The sequence below is a fragment of the Protopterus annectens genome, chromosome 3.part0 (genome assembly GCF_019279795.1).
Source record: "Protopterus annectens isolate FY-2018-M chromosome 3.part0, PAN1.0, whole genome shotgun sequence".
In the NCBI taxonomy this organism is placed as follows: domain Eukaryota; kingdom Metazoa; phylum Chordata; order Ceratodontiformes; family Protopteridae; genus Protopterus; species Protopterus annectens.
The window spans coordinates 1,128,489,157-1,128,509,817 of record NC_056731.1 but is presented as its reverse complement, the minus strand read 5'-3'; the positions used below and the strand labels follow the sequence as shown (position 1 = coordinate 1,128,509,817).

The following is a 20,661-nucleotide window of genomic DNA, read 5'->3' as shown; positions in this document are numbered from 1 at the left end:
GAATAACACAGTAACCTTGAAAGGTTACAACTGGTTCAACCAACTGGTAGATTCACTTGTGTTTCTTAAAGTGTGGTGTATACAGACAGCTACCTATCAAACCTGTTTTGCGTTCTGTACAAGCAAAACTATTAGGACTTTTAAAATGCTCATTAAGGAACGCATTAGTGGCATCAAAAAGTCCAAAACTGAAAATGCTTTGTTTCAGCATTCTCTGTAATGTATGAATTTTAGGAAAGGAGAGTAAAAGTATCCTAATATTCCAGTCTTTAAGGATGTGGACCCTTTTAGGGACCTGGACATTTGCATTCCAAAAACTGGGCATCGAAGTCTGAAACAGATGCATATTTGTAAGTCCAGCTTTACCAGGCATTAATTATTGCTGGTAACTATTCAAACATTCAGTATGTTATTGGATGATGAAACGGATGAAGTATATGATTTACAGCAAGTGTGTAAGCTACCATCTTTGCCTAAAATAATAATGATTATGACGATGGCAACATTATATGCATACATATTAATAATGTTGCATTAAGCTAACATTTGTAATTTGATTTTTCCTGAGGAAGCTAGAGGTACACAACTAAAAGTTATTGTGTTTTAATGAATAACTGCCCTGTAGAAGATTTGTGAGCTACTATTTGTTGACATCATTCCTTGACCACATTTATTCAGTCTTTTTCTTGTAGCTCATATCAAGTGCATGTCAGCATTTACATACCTACATACAAAATATTTCTAGCATGGGCAATTAGTCTGCCAATGTACCAAAATGGTTAAGTGTCCAAGCTCTTAAAAATAACTAAACTAGCGCTTGCTTTAATATAATTTTGTAGTGTACTCCAGGCATCAGACACTTTGAGAACCAATTAGTACACCTCTCATTCCTTTATAATCTCCTAGAGAGGTTGTCTGGCATTTCTCTGCTACCCTTTGACTACTTCTGGGAAGGCTTGGGTTGTGTCTAAAATGCCCTGTATATACCTAAATAAGGTCCCATCCTTAAACATCTGTAAACAGACGCATCTAATCAGTCTCACATTGTGTAGGTGGTGCACTGCTTTGAAGGTCACACCTATAGTAGTCTTGGTCACATCCTTACATTTCTGAGCTTTTTTTAAATCAAGTTAAAACCCGAATCTAAACAAATATGAAATGTCTTGTGAACAATAAATTCCATTTTAAAATACAAACGCCAATGATGCCGAGTTATTTACCAATAAATAAATGTGTTAAAAGTCTTTACATTAGCACAGTAATATAGCTTAATGCAACAGATTTTCATATTTTGGAAATACTGTCTGTCTAGGTAGCACTAGCAGCAGCACTTTGGTTCTGCCACACTTGCACTTTCACACAGTACCAAGCAGTTCTATCTAGGTTCTTGTTTTTGGGATGTTTACTGCATCTCTGACTGTACTACTTACAGTGTAGTCATCCATGACAGTTTTCTTCTGCATCATTAAAGGCTTCAGCTGATAACCACTTATATTTTTGTCATTTAAGAATTATGCTACTGTATCTAAATATTACTGTATTTTTGCTGTTTTAGAATTGTTGTACAACATCCAAATATGACTAGGTAGACTTGTATACTAAACTTTAACCATTGGGTTATTCTGTCAGATCTAGATATGAATATGTACAGTGTTGCATTTTAATCTTCCAGTGCTTACTTTGCTTTTGTACTTTTTGTCATTGTTTGGTGTTTGTTTGTTTGTTCTCCTGGGCTGAGCCACTAAATGGTCCTTATGAATCAGAGCTGTATCCTTGTTTCCAAATTTTAACAAAATGAATAAATAAATGCATTAGTTTGCAAGTGCTTCAGATTTGGTATTTTAGTTTTCATAATGCTAAACACTTAGCAACATCTGTAGTACAGTGCATTATACACTGAGAGTGTAGTTTTTCTGTTTGACATTTCACACTATACCCATCTAACGTGTAGCTTACTCAGTTGAGAAATATTAAATTTGAAAATAGTCATACAGACAGTGGTTCCTTGTGTTTTTTGTGCTTTTAGTTCCTACTGCTGAACTCCACTTTTGCTCTAAAATGCCCATCATACCTCTTACGCCTCACACCGACTATCTCCTTTAAAACCTGAGCCAGTAATCAAACTCTGGTTGTCTGGGTCATAGTCAGGGGTTTATCCCTCTGTGCTGTACAGCCAGGCTGCAATGTATCCAAGACAAATAATTTTAGTGTAATTTTGTTCCTCACTTCACGCTTTCACATGTTGCCTGTTATTGATTTGGTAAGTCAGCTGATTAAAGAAGACTGTTTATAATGGAATCACAGTACAATAAGGAGCTATGGATGTCTGCTGGAAATGTATGAAAAAGCTCTTTGTGTAAATGAGTTAACCAGAGGACTAATGTGAGGTAGCACACACATCTCTGAGTGGCGGCTATTGTGATTCTGTAAGATACCTATGGGGGAGTGGTTAGGAAGGATGGGAGTGGAACTCTTTTCGTTCAGCAGAATGGCCTGCTGCCTTCTACCTGACTCTCTTGTCTCCCAAAGGAAATTAATTGCCTGATGAGGCTTTATGGATAGGAAATGAGGAATGTCTGACATCACCCCAAGGAGGAGTGAATGGACAGTGACGATACACAGTAAGCAGGAGTCATTTTATGAATCCAAGGGGGGTGGGGTTGATGAACTTCTGATTTGCTCTATGATTTGTGGAGGTGCTCATACTAAATTTCATAAATAATCTTCAGTTAAAGTCAACATTGTAACAGAAGTCTGTTCTAGATCCAGGGCGTGGAATGTGCTCTTGTCTGGAGCAGGCTTAATTTGGTATAGAAGGTGGCATACCTGACAAATATCCTGGTATTTATGTTGTAGTTCATTCAGCAGCAGTTAATGTTTTCATTTCATCTGCTTGTCTGGCACTAAATACCATTCTACACAACTATGTTCCCAGTCGGTCATTGCAATCCAGACCAAAAACTTCTGTCTGTCCACAAAGCTATCAAATCTGCTGGGCATTGTCTGTACTTGTACCATGCTGCTAAGGCCTCAACTCCTTACCTGTATCCATCAGGTCAGTAACCTCCTTCCCATCCTTCAAAACCATTCTGAAGGACTTCCTAGCCAAAATATGGCACTGTTCTTGCTCAACGCCGGGATAAACTATATCCCTAAATGTGACCAAGTACCTATTCCTTCCTTATACCTCCTTACTCTTTTATTATTCTTCTTCTTCTTCTCACTTCCTTACATCTCTTAGTTTCTTTCCCCTGGCTTTCTCTCTAACTATACCATAAGCCTGCTTTTATCTCGCTTCATATTGTAATTTCTATTTATAATATACTAACTTACCTTTAATTTCTCTATAAACTGGCTAAAATTTCTCTAACTATTACCTTGTATCTATTCTTAACCAATGTTTTCATATTCTGTCTAAACTGGTGTAATTATTTAAACTGTAGATGTTTCTGTATTATTTTTGATGGTTGTAATATTATTATTCTTAAAATGTTTTGTAATACTTTGGAGCTTTTCTCTCCAGGCCTCCACTGAAAATGGGCTCCTACCCAGTTGGACTTTCCTGGTAATCAATTGTCAACAAATAAATGATCAAAAGATTCTGAATCTAGTGAAATTGCGTTTCCCTCACTTTATCTATGTATGTACTTTTAATGCAGGATAGGTCCATCTTGCACTTTTTAATTATGGCACCTATGTGCTCACCATAGTCTTGCTGTGTTTTCAGGTAGTGCTAAATACCTTTTCATAAAATGGTTTGAATTGTCTAGGTGATTTCTTGATTAAACAGGCAATATAGGTAGGTACTAGGCTATTGGCCCAAGGGCCTATGTAAGCCTAGCCAACAAGGTTCCCTGGCTTACTCCACCCAAGAAAGTTATTTTCCTGTGCCACTGTCGAGCAGAGACACAGAAGTGATCCCCGGGGTGTATTTCCTATTTCCCATCCACTCATCAAGATTTTTCTTGAAGAGTGCTAATGAAGAGCTTTGCTTGACATAGATGGGTAGCCTGTTCCAGAGTATGGGAAGTCTCTGGGACAGGAATCTATCCCTCCAGCATGCCCTGTTTATTGTGGTGACCAGGTTTAAGTCCCTAGAGCGTGTAGCTCGGAGGGATTTGGATTTCTTTAGGTGTAGCATGTCCAACAGCTTTGAGTTTGACATAGCTTTATATGTTAGGCAGAGATCACCTCTGAGTAGGCGATATGCTACGGAGTAAAGCTGGAGTTTTTTGAGGTGGTCAGTGTAGGGCATTTGTTTGAGGCCAGTAATCCTCTTTGTGAGGTGCTTCTGTGGCCTTTCCAGCTGCTGCAGATAACTTGTGAGGTACATTCCAAAAGGGGCATTGTACTCTATAATGGGTCTAATGAGTGTCTAGTAGTGGGGAACAATGACCTCTTTTTCCTGGATGTAGGGTTGCCACCTTTTCAAATGGCCAAAGTGGGACATTTTTTGTACAAACATCAGATTTTACAGGCCGACACATACCCACAGTCAGTACAAAGGACATAACTTAACTTTTTGCCTAAATATAAGCTTATTCCTGTAGCATTTTAGTTGCTTATTCTATTTCTTATAATATTTAGGTATTTTAGATACAGAATAACTGTTTTATGCAACTATTACATAAAATACAGGAAATAATTTTGTCCTAAAATCTCAGGACATTTGCCATTTTTACAAATTTTTTGTCAGGACACAACTGCCCAAAGAGGGACTGTCCCTCGCAAAGTGGGACAGGTGGTAACCCTACCTGAATGAGAACCCTTTTATGATGAGGTGTACCATGTAGAAGGACTTCCTGACTACTGTGGCGATGTGACTATCAAAAGAGAGACTACTGTCCACCTGGGTCCCAAGGTCTCTTATCACACATTCGGTGTTAAGTAGATTGCTGCCTATGTGGTAGTTCATGGGTACAGAGTTTTTGCCAAAGGGTATGACACTGCACTTTACGGCATTAAGCTTGAGGCCATTGCTCTGACACCAGGCTTCTGTCTCAGCGAGGCCCTTCTGTAGGATGTCCACATCATTTGGGGACTTTACTATGGCTTCTAATTTGCAGTCATCTGTGAACTTCATTAGCCAGAGGCCTTCCGTGTTGGCCTGTACTTCAGATAAGTAGATGCCAAACAGGAGAGGTCCCAGGGCAGAACCCTGTGGTACTCCCACTTGTCAGTGCTTTGAGGTCAGATTTGGAGTCTGCAACTTTTACAGTGTGGGTTCTGTCAGTGAGCCAGTTGGCAACCCATCTTGTGACGTAGGGATTTATACCAAGTTTAGTGAGTTTAGCTATAATTCCAGAATGGGGGATGGTGTCGAAATCCTTGGCGAGCTCAAAATAGGCTGTGTGAACCACCTTACCCGCATCTACGGCTTTGGTGACTGCCTCAAAGAAGTCGATCAGGTTCAGGAGGCATGATCTGCCTTTCACAAACTCGAACTGGGTGGCATCCAGAGTTTGGAGGTTACCAATGTCTTTGTTTGAGTTCCATGATGATAGGTTCCTTGGCCTTGCAGACCAGGCTCGTCAGGCTAATAGGTCGATAGTTCCCAGGATCAGTGGTGGCTCCCCCTTTGTGGAGTGGGTTAACTGTTGCTGTGTGCCATTCAGTGGGAACAGCCTGATGCAAGGCTGTTATTGAACATGGTGCTTAATTTGGAGCCAGTTCATTCTGAAGTTCATGTAAAACGCAGCCTGGGATGTTGTCCCAATATGATTAGACTTCAACTGTATCATTTATCTTGAAAGGAAATATTAACACCTTAATACATTTTTAATCACAATACAAAACGCACAGATGTTATGTGATCCTATCTCGCCTACATTCTGACTGATGGGTTCGGAGCCGATCCCTCTCGACTCGGCACGCTTATGCTATAGAGCGAGGCCTCTAATTGGCTGAGCTATCTTTATCCCAGGATGCACCACCACTAATCCCCTGATCTCGTTTGCCGCTTACAGAGCTTGGATGTGGTCTCAACAATTGGCTGGGCTAAGTACTATTTATTAGGCTTTTTCCTGTCAGTATTTGCTTCATTTAAACCCAAAAGCTGTTTTAACGGCTATTCTTTGTATACGAGTGTTTTTGTGAATTTTAGTTGAGGTTTTCGTGTTATTTCCTGTCAGAGAAGGTTCCCGTTTAAGTTAGAGGGGCCTTCCCCTGTGGTTTCTACTACCTTAGTGGTTGTGTGTGGGTCAAGTACCCGTTTAAGTTAGAGGGTTTTGACCCTCTTTTCTCTTTGAACAGTCTTGTTTAAAAAAAAAAAAAAAAAAAAAAAAAAGGTCTTTAGTTTAAATATTTAACACTAATCTAGTGGTATATATTTTTCTTGTGTGTCAAACCTTTTGGTTTTTCTAGTTGTGGTAACTGTATTTCAGCCTGATTATGTCTAAAGAACATAAACCCTCCGGGTTTAAAAAATGCACGAGGTGTGGCTTCAAAATGTCCATAACGGACGACCACTCCTCGTGCGTCTATTGCCTAGGTGCTAAACATCTGCAAGAGTCGTGCAGTGTATGCCATGCGTTCTCTTCTAGAGTCCTCCAGGAGAGGAAAACAAATTAATCCTCAAAGGATTAATCAAGCCTTCCTTCGAGGAGGCTTTATCTTCCTCCGCCTCCTTCTAGAAAGAGAAGCGCCGGTTCACCAGTCAGTCGGAACCGACCGCTAAGAAAACTAAGCAGACTTCTCCATCGGCTCCACGGACTTGGAGCCGAGGTCGAACGGTCTGCCTCGATGCCTCCAGCCTCACCCTCTGGTTTCGGAGCCAAGGTCTGGGGCATCGAGGCGGATCACCCTCATCGGCTCCACTGATATTGGAGCCGATAAGGGTTATCGGCTCAGACTCTTCCCCTCGGAGCGAAGTCCTTATTGGCACCGAGGGAAATTTCCTGAAACCTTCCTCGGAGCCGATAATTGTCGAGTCATTTCGAGCCGGTCCCCGAGCCCTTCGGAGCCGATGGAGAAATCGGTTCGGCCCGATCGGTATCCTCGAGATCATCCAAGATGTCTGATTCGACATCGACAGGGTGCTCCTTCGACTCTTCCAGTCTCCGGTGTTCCAAAGATGGTTTCGCCCAGCCCATTTGGCTTGGAGCCGATGGTCCACTCCCTACTGTGTTTCCTCCTCCAACAGCTTCGCACCGTTGAGCCGGTGCTGGTGGAACCAGTGGAGGTGTTAGGGTCGGGCCCGACCTTGCTCCAACTCCGCTCTTGGGTCGGAGTTCAGTGCACAGACTTCTTCCTTCGCCCTGGGGAGGCTTCGATTGATGCTTTCGGTCCCAAGTCTCCCTCTTGGTGCGTCGGCGGCAGGAGTTCCGTCCACTGTCGTGGCCACGGAGGGGGACCCTCCCAGGATTCTGGTGGTCCCGCCTTCAGGGCTATGAGGAGTGCTTTAGCCAAATCCTCCTTGGCTACCTCCACAGTTTCCCCAGCTCCTTCCCTACATTTGGAGACTGGGTCGTTGGCAGTCCCCCGGTCCTTAGACAGCGGAGCCCCTGGGCCTCAGGTTACCCCCGCTGGGGTTTCTCCCTCTCCTGGAGGTCCTTCTGAAGCCTCTTCGGAAGAACCTCCCAGGAAGAGAACGTGCAAGAGGAAGCACGCTGACTCCTGATGAGTCTCTGACATCTGACACTGATCTCGATGATGCAGAAGGGTCCCCAAGTCGTCCTCGGATGATGTCTCCTTTGCAGACATCCTGAAGCCCTAAAACAACGAGGCGGCTGGCAGTCCAAACCTCCCTCTGCTGATGAGTCGGTGTTCCTGAAGGCCTTCGGCTCAGCCCTCCGCCTCCTGGGTGTCTCCGCCCTTACGAGCTCTTGGATTTGATCTGTCAAGGGCGGGAACACCCAGACTCTGTGGAACGGTGCCCGCCATCCGAACAAATTTCTCGCGCCCGGATAGAGAGTTCCTTACTAAAGGTGTGGCCGTAGATGCTATGGTGGTGGCATCTGCTACCCAGCAAGATGTAGCAGAGGCTTCACGTCCGTCCATCCTCCTAATAAGGAGTCTAGGAGCATGGATCGGCACGAAAGCGCACCTTAGTTCAGCTGCCTTTACACTGAGGTCCTTGAACTACCTGACGACTTTACAAGATTTCAGAGGGATCTGATTAAGGAGCTATCCGATACCCTCTTGGGTAACCTGCCTGAGGAGCTGGCCCAGACGGTTGGCTCTCAGCTGGCTACAATGTCGCCCATTTCAACTTGTCCATGAGGCTCATTTCAGATGCGGCCGAAGGGGCGAGTAGAGGCGGTACAGGAATTGCTCTACAGAGACCAGCCTGGCTCCGCCTGTGTCATTTCATGGAGGCCTTTAAGTCTTCATTTGCCGATGCCCCTTTGATGGGTCCTCCTGTTTGGACCCAAGGTAAAAGACACACTTACCCGCTGTGAACAGGAAGGTAAGACTCTGACTGCCGTCAGGGGCATGATTTTCCACCCTTCGCCTTATCCCAACGCTAAAAGAGGAGGGAAAATGTGGTTCCGTAGATCTCAGAAGCCTTACCCTCTCAGCAGGAAGGTTCCCTCCAGAGGCAGAGGAGGGGAAATTATCCGAAGACGCCTGGCCCCAGAGGCGGCAGAGGCCCTCGCAACACTGGAGACCGCGAGTCCTTTCGTGGCTCTTCAGCTTTTCATAGTCCCTGAGGGATTACCCGGCTGTGCTGCTCCAGAGCCAGTCGGGGGTCGTTTCTCGAAGCACCTGAAGGCCTGGGAAGGATCACCAGGACCGATGGGTGCTTCAGATTATCGCCGGAGGTTACTCCATCCCATTCTCTCATCCCCCCCTCAGTCCAAAAAAATCCCGGACCCGCCACCCAGTCAACGGGATACCGCAGCCTCAGAAATTTCAAAGCTGCTGCAAAAAGGAGTCATCCAACCGGTCCCGCAGACCAGATTGGATTAGGGACTTACTCAAGATTCTTTTGGTGCCAAAAGACCGGGGACCTGAGGCCCATTTTGGACCTAAGCATCCTGAACCGTTCAGTCAGAAAGTCCAAGTTCCGAATGGTCACTCTACAAACCATTCTCCCATTGTTGGAGAAGGGTGTTTGGATGTGCTCCATAGATCTCAAGGACGTATTATCATATCAGGATACATCAAACGTCCAGGAGACATCTGCGCTTCAGCCTAGGAGGCAGTCATTTTCAGTTCCGTGCACAGCCCTTTGGTCTCACCACAGCCCCCAGGGTGTTCACCAAATGCTTGGCAGTAGTGACTGCTCACCTGAGAAGTCTAGGATTCCAGGTGTTTCCGTACCTAGACGACTGGCTCCTAACTGCCACCTCCAAGCATCTACTTCTCATGAGCCTACAAGCCACTATATCACTGGGCAATTCCCTTGGAATCACCTTCAATTGGCCAAAGTCTGTGTTGTGGCCATCTCAAAGAATAAGATTCATAGGGGTAGAGATAGACTCAAACCAGATGTGGGTCTATCTACCTACAGACAGAATTCAAACCATTCAGAATCAAGTTCGAGCCTTACTCCCCAGGTCCAAAGCCCCAGCCAGAATGGTCCTGCAGCTGTTGGGATCCATGTCTGCCACGGTTCTTCTAGTTCCCTTGGCAAGGTTGCACATGAGAATCCTCCAGTGGCTTCTTTCAACTCAGTGGTCCTTTCAGGAACTCCCTCTCAATCACCTCATATGGATCACGGAATCTTGCAAACGGGACCTTTGCTGGTGGCTAGTGCCCTCCAATTTGGATCAGGGACGACCCTTTGTTCTTCCTCCTCCAGCGGCCACTTTGACCACGGACGCCTCCCAGATTGGGGCATTCCCTGGGCAGGTCAGTCCAAGGAAAATGGCACCCGGAAGAGACTCCTCTTCATATCAACATCCTAGAAATGAGGGCAGTACTCCTGTCCCTTCAAGCCCTTCACGATTATCTCCTCAAGGCGTAATTGCTGTTCACTCAGACAACATGTCAGTTGTCTGGTACCTGAACAAACAGGGAGGGACCAGATCCTATCCTCTTTGCAGAGAAGCCATGAGAGTTTGGGAATGGGCAGTCTCGACCAAACGCTTCCTAGTGGCTACTCACATACCGGCAAGTCCAATGTCATAGCCGACAGATTGAGCAGAACCATCCTCTCTCCTCACGAATGGTCTCTGAATATGACAGTTGCAAGGCAGATTTTCAGCGAATGGGGAGTTCCGTGTTGCGACCTCTTCGACTCCTCTGAATGCTAAGTGCAAAGAATTTTCTCCCTAACCCCAGCTCCGGGAAGAGCCCCATGGACGATTAGTCCATCCTTGGCCCACCGGCCTGCTTTATGCCTTCCTCCAGTTCCTCTCCTCCCCAGGGTGATTCAAAAGGCATCTCTCTTAGGAGCAAGATGATCTTAATTGCTCCTTACTGGCCTCGCCAAGTGTGGTTCCCCTATCTTCGAAACATGCTCTGAAGGTCCATGGTTCCTGGACCAGGTCCCAGACCTACTGATTCATCAGTCGGGACTATTCCACCAGTCCCTACACACCTTAAAATTGACGACCTGGCTCCTCCTCTTCCGACGATAGTCAGGAGTCATACACTGGATCCAGATGTTGTGCACATATTATCTTCAGCCCACAAGTCTGCTACAAAGAAACTGTATTCTAGCAAATGGAAAAGGTTTGCTATTTGGGCTCAACTCCGGGGCCTGGACCCCATTTCTACTTCCGTGGCAGAAGTACTAAAATTTCTGACCTCTCTTTTCAATCAAGGCTCTTCAGTTTCTACCATCAAAGTACAATTGGCAGCAATTTCTAATTTTCATGAATCCATAGACCCACCTTTAATGAGCAACAGATTGTGTAAGACCTTCTTGAAAGGAGCTGCTTTATTAAGACCTCTGATTTTCTCATCCTGCACCTCCATGGGATCTCGATATAGTGTTGCGTGCCTTGACTTCTTTCCCCTTTGAACCGGCAGCTACCTGTGATCTAAAGTTTCTATCATGGAAGACAGCCTTTCTAGTGGTGATTACTTCAGCCAGAAGGGTTTCAGAGCTTCAAGCTTTGTCAGTGAAACCCCCGTACTTGGTTTTTCATACAGACAGAGTATCCCTCAGACCAAATCCTTCTTTTGTTCCTAAAGTTTGTTCTACTTTATGCTTACAACAATCGTTAGAGCTTCCAGTTTTTTTCCCGAAATACTCTAACAAAGCGGAGTTCATATTCCACACACTAGATGTCCACAGACAGTTATGTTTTTATTTAGATAGGACCAAACAAACAAGGAAAACAGATCAGTTGTTTGTATCCTTTGCAGAAAACAAATTGGGCAACGCTGTCACAAAGGTCACTATTGCCAAATGGATCAGGGACTGTATTACTCAAGCTTATATTTATTCTAACAAAGAGCTTACCACCTCTGTCAAGGCTCATTCTACAAGGGCTATGGCTACTTCGGTAGCATTTCATTCTAAGCTTGCTATTGGTGACATTTGTGCTGCGGCTACATGGTCTTCCCACACCTTCATTTCCCACTACAAATTAGATGTGGCATCTAGGAGAAGCTTCATTTGGTTCCATAGTGCTCAGGAGTGTTTTCCAATGAGCCAGGTGCTAGGGACGCTGTCCCATCAGTCAGAATGTAGGCGAGATAGGATCACATAACATCTTTTAGTTATGTACTCACCATAACTTCAGATGTTTGGGATCCATCTCGCCTACATTCCTAATAACCCACCCTCCTTCCCCCTTCCTTGGAGATCAGAGGATATCAGAAGGTCCGAATCCTGTTGTTTCATCTTGAAACATCTAACAATGTTATAAAAAACAAGTTGTGTATGTGTGCATGAATGCGGACAAACAAGATCTGGGGGATTAGTGGTGGTGCATCCTGGGATAAAGATAGCTCAGCCAATTAGAGGCCTCGCTCTATAGCATAAGCGTGCCGAGTTGGAGCCGAGGGATCGGCTCCGAACCCATCAGTCAGAATGTAGGCGAGATGGATCCCAAACATCTGAAGTTATGGTGAGTACATAACTAAAAGTTCTAGATCATTGCTTTGAAAATGGAAAATGTGGTTTAGAGTGATTATGTTCCTGGTGGCATTGCAGGGTTCTGTTGTTACCTGTTGCTGTGCACTTCTTTTATGCTGATTCAGGTACTGTCTTATGATGCTTCAGAATTTTGGCTGTAGCCTGATTATTCCATATTTGAAACAGTACTAGTATTCATGTATAAAAGAGTGTTGGATTAAAAAAGTGGCTTCAATATGCTTTCTCTTTTCAGAATGGAAGACAAAGGTGAAGTGATATGCATCAAATTTTCTTTAGGAAATAAAATACTGGCAGTGCAGAGAACCTTAAAATCTGTGGTAAGAAATTATCATCATAACTTCATTCTTTAATTTCCTTCCTGTTTTGTAGATTTTCATCTTTTAGCCCTCTGTGTTTAGGCTTTCTTATACAGCTTTTGTTTCATTACCATATTGTCATGTATTTATAGAATGTATACCATAAGATCCGTTTATGAAAGCTATTCACATTAATTTTAAAACTTTTGTTTTTCTCAGGAGTATGCATATTCTAATTTGAAGTACCTACAAAGAAATTATTTAATGTGTTTTTGTACTGGGTATCCCTATCCTGCTTGGTCGCCTTTGCTTCCTTCCACAAAATGCAGAGCTGAGTAGCAGAATCACAAGAGATGATATTCATATGAGAGTTTGTTTCTGCTTGGATTTATGTATGCGCATATGTATGTCTGTGTGTGGATTTATCTGATATGCATGTCAGAACTGTAGCTAAGTTATCTGGTGCCTGCTGCAGTTCCCAGAGCTGGCGCCTCATTCTTCTCTTAAATTGAGGTCCAAAAACAAAAAAAAATAAACAACTGTTCTACTGTCATTCCACTTCAAATGTAACAACTGGCTTGCTGCAGTTGAAATCCCACACACTAAGCTTCATCACTTCAGCTCCTGATAGCAAATATTTTTTTTATTGCTGGTGCTGCACTGTCACACACCAGTTGCAGCTACCAATTGCTCAATCTGACACCTTGCACCCAGAGCAGCTGCCCCTTTTGTCCAGTCCTAGCTAAAATTCTGATATATAGATATATAAATGTGTCTATACATATGTAGTAGATGTTAAGTAGTGATAAAAGTGCCTTTGTACTTTTATAAGAATAATATTTGTGTGAAAATACTATTTTCTATGTAATATAGTAGTGAATGAGTATTTGCACACAGTGAAATTGACATTAAGGTAAAGCACACAACAGTAGACAATGGTTGGAAAACACTGCTATTATGAGGTTAAAAGAGAGGGCTGTAGTCCAGTAAGAGGGAATTGTAACCTAGAGATGTTTGCTATTGTAGATGGATAAGCTTATCAAAAGTAAAGACTCTTAGAAGACTTACAAGATGGCTGCACACTAACCGTTTAATTTCAGCTGTCCCAGTATGAAAAAGGAAACTGATTGATAAGGGCTAGTAATTCTGCCTGTTTTAATAAAATTCATTTGCTTGCTAGTGAATATGCTGCCTGGATGCCAGAAAAGAAGAAACTTGTAGAGCCTGAAGGAAAATAAACTAGAAGAGGTGAAGAGAAAACCTTGACTGGTGAGAATCCTGCAACTGTTCAGCAAAAAGCAGTTCAAGCTACAGATTTGTTACAAGTGATGTCTTTCAGTAATTTAGACGAAAAATAAGTAAAATGTGATTAGACCTGATGAAAATAAATGAAACATTGGAGGAGTTAGAGGACAGAACATGCACAGAAAACCTGAGATTTTCTAATGTACCAGAGAAACTGGAAGGAAGAGAGTGTATTAATTTTATTGAAGCACAAAAAAGTAACTGGACTGGTATTCCACAACAGGATTTGTTAATTGAAAGGGCACATCATGTGTATGCTCCAAATCTGGCCATGAGAAAGCAGCCAAAATCTGTATTAGTAAAGATGCAATCATACCAGCAGAAAGAGTTGATTCTGACAAAACTGTGTCAGAAAGCCAAAGTATTAAAAATTGGGGACAGTACAGTATTTCTGGAAAATGATTATTCACTGTACATCAGACAGAAGAGAACTACATTTATCCCAGCAATCTGGGAATGTCGAGAGGCATCCGAGATTCAAGCTGCTGTATCCAACTGTCTTCAGAATATTTTTACTGGATTTTCTGATACAGAACAGGCTAAGTGGGAAATACAAAAGTTTGCCCAACAAGGGCCGAGCCATCAAACAGAAGAGGGCTCTGCTTCCCATTCGATGGTAAGGCTCATAGAGAGGCTTTGCTAGTGAAACTATTTCCACTGTTTCACAGGAAAATTATTTGAGAGTCAGAAACATCACAGACATTGTCTAGAAGAATCAGGAGTACATTACACTTGAACTTGGGGTTTGAGATGGAGATGAGCAAGAAGAAGGCCAGCCAGAAACACGGAAATTAGTGAATAAATGTGAAACTGTAAAACATCAATCACATCTGTGCATTATGGCTTTGCAAAAAAAAAGTTGCTTAGAAAGACTGGATTTTTGCTGACTTTGTTGGGGAACTGACAAGCGTATGCCCCACTTCATGCATTTAATGTTTGTAAGGACACTAAAAGGCAAAAAGAAGAAAGGGGGAGAAATAACTAATTAAAACAATTTTTGTTCTGAACAGTGTTTTATATAATGCATTTTGATATAAATTGCATGTTGTGTAGAAAATCATTTTCAGAGATTGCTGTATGTGATAAATATATTGAAGTAAACAGGTACTTTTGTCTTTTAGTTTTAAGAAATGTAGGCATTACACTGTAAAAAGAGAAGAAAGGCTGGACAAAAGCAACATTTGTGTGTGTGTGTGTGTGTGTGTGTCTGTGTGTATAATATATAGAATATATATATATATATAAAGTTAATAGGTTCTGAGAGTGTTCTAGACTGTGTGTGCGTATGTGCGTGTGTAAGGTGTCGTAAAATGTCACATGCATTTAAACCAAGATGACAAGAAACAGCTGTGTAAAGCATCAATCTGCCAAACATTAGTGGGGGCATATAAGAAACAACTGTGTAAAGCATCAATCTGCCAAACATTAGTGGGGGCATATAAGACAAAAGCTGGATATAGACATTTAAAAACATGTCCTATGTAATGGGTGTAAATAATATAATTTCTGGTCATATTGTGGAGCATGAATGGCCTCACAGTTAAACACAAAAAGTTAAGAATATTGCATTATATAAAGATAAGCAAAGTGCAAATGGCAGTATTACAGGAGAAACATTTGGAAAAAAGTGAGCACATGAATTTGATTAAGGATTTCAGGATGGCTACTCTGCAGAATATCTGGGGCAAAGGAAATCCAGAGTACTTTTACTAATTGCTAGAAGAGTTCCAATAGTGATAGAAGAGGGGGAAAAGATATTAATGGTAGCTTTGTGGTACGTAGGGGCTGCTTTTATGCCACTTGAACTTCTTTTATGGAGCCTAAGGAAAATTTGGGAGAAATCTGATTTCAGCTGTGAATATTACTTATAGGTGGGGACTGAAACTTGATTTGCAACAGTGAGGATATTTCTGGGAAACATAGATGGGAAAATATAGCATAACAAAAAAGGTAGATTTCTGAAGAAATTTCTGAAAATAAGTGGTATGGAAGAAGTGCACTCAGTTGTAGGAACTCTGAGAGAATTTACATATTTTTCTCCAAGGTACAATAACTGGGTTAGACTAGACAGAAATTGTATTTCACAGGAATATGTGCATTTAATTGAAAGCTTTAACACATCTACCCAATGAATATGTGCATTTAATTGAAAGCTTTAACACATCTACCCAATAACTAAAATAAAAGTGCATGGTAATAAAGTTAAAATGAGACACTGGCACTTCCCCACCTACCTGTTATAGAGAGAGGAATTTAAGGAATGGGTAGTGGAAATTGTTTGAGAGTTACTAGGGAAGGTGAAATTTCTTCAGGAGTTTTAGCTAGTGAGTGGGATACGCTGAAAGTGGAGTTTAAAATTAAGGTAGAAATAAAAGAAAATGAGAGATGGTTAAGAAGTAACATGAATTATTTAAAGGGGCTGAGTAAGGTTAAGTATTGCAGAAGAAGGGGAATCTCACAGAACAAGAAGAGGTGTAGGTGCAAAGTGCTAAAGAGAAAATAAGGGAGTATCTGGATAATATGAATGAGTTTAGAAAAATTGCTGATAAGCAACTATTGTTTGACTCCAGAGCAGAAAAACACGTAGCACAGCTTAGGCAACAAAAAATAGGGTTGTTGTCAAACTTAAGGAGCCTGTAACAAGAAAAACAACCAGAGATCCTGTAGAGTTATTAGAAATATTTCAGGAAAAGTATCCAGGAATTGATGGTGCTGCTGTGGAAGCTTGGAAGGTAGGATGGAAGAAAGTGATAAAGATATAGAAGATTCTGTGTGTTTTAAAATGATAGGAAGCACTGACATCTTCATATAGACCTATTTCAGTTTTAAACCATGATTATAAAGTGCTTTTGTCTTTATTAGCTAAAAGGATGGCAATGCCATTGCCAAAATTGATAAGTACCAGTGTATTTTTGTGGAGGGGAGACAAAACATTTGACAACATTAATAGAGCAATGATGATCCAGAGGGAAACAGAATGTAGGAAAATACCACTGCTGTTGGTGGGTCTTGATGTATCAGGTCTATGAATGATTTAGCACCAGGACTGCACTGCTGGAGAGAGGCGGCCCCCTTCCGTCCACAGTCTGACCCAGTGACTAGCGGTCCTCCTCGATGACCTTGTGGATGGCTATCACTGGCCAACCAGAGATTTGTAGCGCTGCGGTATCATTACGTTTAGGCAGGATTCTGACTTGGAGGTGTTCAGTCCTAATCCCACAGATGGTAGCTTAGTACCATTGACTCCTCAGCCAAGCACATACACCACCATATGTCTGAGCCTGCGGTTCCTCTCGTACTGAGCAGGATTACTGTCACAACATCACATCATCAGTAGGGTAAAACTAGCCTGTCTCATGATGGTCTAAACCCAGCTCACATCCCTATTAGTGAGTGAACAATCCAATGCTTGCTGAATTCTTCTTCACAATGATAGGAAGAGCTGACATCAAAGGATCAAAAAGCGATGTCACTATAAATGCTTGGCCTCCACAAGCCAGTTATCCCTGTGGTAACTTTTCTGACACCTGCTTAAAACCCAAAAAGCCAGAAGGATCATGAGGCCCCGCTTTCACGGTCTGTATTCACACTGAAAATCAAGTGAGCTTTTGCCCTTCTGCTCCATGGGAAGTTTCTGTCCTCCTTGAGCTTGCCTTAGGACATCTGCAGTACTCTTTGACAGATGTAGTGTCCCAGTCAAAATTCCCCACCTGACACTTTCCCCGGAGTGGGTCAGTGCTGAACATCCAGGCGCTTGGAGCCAGAAGTGAGAGCCTCGGTGGGGCTCGCCACCCTTTCTTACCGGCTAAGTGAAAAAAATAAAAGTAGTGATATTTCACTGTTGGCTGAGGCCTCCCACTTACTCCACACCTCTCGTGTCTCTTCAAAGTGCCAGACATCAAGTTCAACGGGGTCTTCTTACCCCACTGATTCTGCCAAGCCCATTCCCTCAGCTGTGATTTCGTTAGATAGCAGGTAGGGACAGTAGGAATCTCATGGATCCATTCATTTACATCACTAATTAGATGAGGAGACATTTAGCTACCTTAGAGTCATGGTTATTCCTGCCATTTACCCGTGCTTCATTGAATTTCTTAGCTTTGACATTCAGAGCACTGGGCAGAAAGCACATCATGTCAACACCTACGTCTGACCTTCGCAATGCTTTGTTTTAATTAAACAGCCAGATGTTGCAGGGCACTAGTTGGGATCGGTGCCCACCACATCTAGGACTATCCACAGGAAGGGCCCAGTGCATGCCCGGAGGGGAGGCATGGTGAGGGGGTGATGTCTCATCCTGCCACAGTGTGCGCCTAGCCCTGCTTCATGCAGAGACCAACTGACCAAGCCCTTAGAGACGATCCTTATCCCAAAGTTACGGATCTGGCTTGACGACTTCCCTTACCTACATTGTTCTAACATGCTGTTCACCTTTGAGACCTGCTGCGGGTATGGGTATTTCCCATCCCCCAGATTTTTAAGGACTGGCGTGAGCTTACTTGACACCACTGGAACCGTGACGCTTTCCAGAGTGTGGGCCTTTCTCTCTGGGCGAACCCTTTCTAGGGCACCCTGCTTTTACAAAGAAGAAAGAACTCTCCCAGAGCCCCTGCTGGCTTCTCTGGGATCATTTGTGTCACTGCACTGAATGCCGTGAGGTGCCCATCTCTGCCACTCCAGATTCGGGGATGTGATCCCGACTCCCTTTCCATCTGCTGAGGGCGATGGAGGCCATCACCCTTCTCTTCGGAACGGAGCTCGCCTATCTCTCAGGACTGACTGACACATGTTCAGCTGCTGTTCACATGGAACCCTTCTCCACTTCGGCCTCTCATTTGAATATTTGCTACTACCACCAAGATCTGCACCTGCAGCGGCTCCACCTGGCCCTTGCCTTGGGCTTCAGTGCCATCACAGCGGCCCTCCTACTCATTGCGAAATAGCCCCCTCGACTCCCAGTGCGTGCGACAGCCAGGTATAAGCTCAATGCTCCAGTGCCATCCATTTTCAGGCCTAGTTGATTCAGCAGAAAGCATTCTGCAGAGTAAGCTGGGATTTTGTGTAGGGCAATGGAAGCAATTGCATTTGTGTGAGGATTCTTGTTAAGTTGTGTCCGAACAGAGGAATCCAGGAAGGGTGTCCTCTTTTCCTCTTTGTTATTTGCGTTATATTTAGTGCCACTGGTAAAGAAAATAAGGGACTCTGAGAAATTCAGGGAAATAATTGTTATGGCAATCAAGAAAGTTTGGCCTTATTTGCAGACAATATTATGTTGTACCTGATAAAACCAGAAAAGGACATCTCAGTGTTGTTTTTTTGAGATTTAAAATTAATGAAGACAAAACAAAGGCTGTAGCTACAAACTATGTATCTACATATGAATTGGTTCAGCAATACCCATATTTATGGGGACACAATAAAATGAAGTGTTTAGGAGTATAGGTTAAAAGGATTCTATTATGGGAGCTAAGGATATATAGAAAACCACTAAACGAAGATGATAAAAAAAAAAAAATGAAAAACTGCAAACTCCTGTTCGTGGATATGGATTGCATGATACAAGCAGCGAAAATGTTTAGTCCCTTTAGTACTATATAGAGGTCAGGCATATGTTTATCAACCAGAGGAGAAGTTGTGGACAGTAATAAAAGAGTTGCAGGATTTTATCTGGGAGAGAGAGAGGGCAAGAATCAAGTGGGATAAGTCGATCCTTCCTATATAATGAAGTGATTTAGGGATTACCTGATTTGAAAAGATATTTTAGAGCTACATATAAGGCTCATATACTTTAACATAAGCTGTAGTTCAGAGTGGAAAGAGACAATGAAGCAAAGGGGGGGGGGTACTCAAGAAATAAGGTGAGAGTTGGATTTTGGATGCAGATCCTTACAGAGAATAACAGACACACAGAATGGTATACTCGTACAGTAGCAGAAAGTATTCTAAGAACTAAGCCGACATGAGAATGGAGAAAGGAGATTCTACCAATAAGGATGACTACAATTAGGGGTACAGAGAATAGACAAGAAGGGGCTGGAATTTACTGGAGAAAAACAGGCAAAGTAACCAAGGTATTGGGAGCAAATAACTAGAGTGGGAAAGTAGTAGAGTGGGAAGAGGTTGACAATATTTTGGACTGCAGGCTAGAGACCATCTTCCCTGCTGTGGATTGATATCAGAGTACAGGCAAAGAGAAAAGGTCTAGGGGAATCCTAGTTGAATCTAGAACAGAAGGTGCTGTTAAAAAAGGGATAATTAGTAGGGCTTATAAATATTGTATAATTACTATATGGATCAGTCATTAAGCATGTATATCCATGTATCACAAACAGCTATTCTATGTAGTCTTAATCTCAAGTTTGATTTAACATTGGTTCTTAACTTGTGTGTTATTTTTTGTTTTAATTCTTGGCTAATGAACATATTATTTTCTTTTCATTATATTACAGAGCTGAATTGAATCAATGACTTCACACTTTTTACTAAAGTATATTTTATTAGGCAGATATTCATCATATGTTCTTCATTCCATGTCAGCCTCCTTTGCAGACTCAATTTCCATTACAGATTCACATTCATCCTATTTTTAGTGAGGAGTTCTATTCTTGAGCACTAATAATTCAGTGTTTAATATCTGTAATCATCTTTTTCAGCTGTTTAACTGATGGTTTGCCTTTGGCTTTCCATTTGCTATGTATAGCTTTCTTGGCGATTTATCAATATTAAATGTAAGTAGCTCATTACACCAACCCAACAAAAACATCTCTCTGCTGTGCTTTAATTCTCTTCCAAGTATAAAACTTTGGAGGTTATTCAGTTCATTTTTGTATTGAAGCAACTCTGTACACTCCATCAGTATATGCTCCCAAGAACCTCTTCCTGAACTACCATGTCACCAACATGTGCCACTTGTGTTCAGGAATGTTTTTTCAAGTCTTATAAGGGTGTAGAAATATTTCTGCATTCATTGCTATGCAAGCATTCTGTATTTCCTTTATTTAGTTGCATACCTAGAATTAAGAAATTTCCATCCACTGATCATCTTAATATGTTTTATTATGCACT

General features: G+C 42.4%; 1 protein-coding gene across 1 annotated transcript in view; it reads left to right on the top strand.

The window, feature by feature from the left end:
- The window catches only part of RMC1 (regulator of MON1-CCZ1), a 1,444,591-nt gene that overhangs the window by 106,388 nt on the left and 1,317,542 nt on the right, over positions 1 to 20,661 (top strand). Inside the window, exon 3 of the mRNA XM_044065362.1 lies at positions 12,228 to 12,312. Coding sequence (XP_043921297.1) covers positions 12,228 to 12,312 — 85 coding nt within the window. The remainder of the gene's footprint in view (positions 1 to 12,227; positions 12,313 to 20,661) is intronic.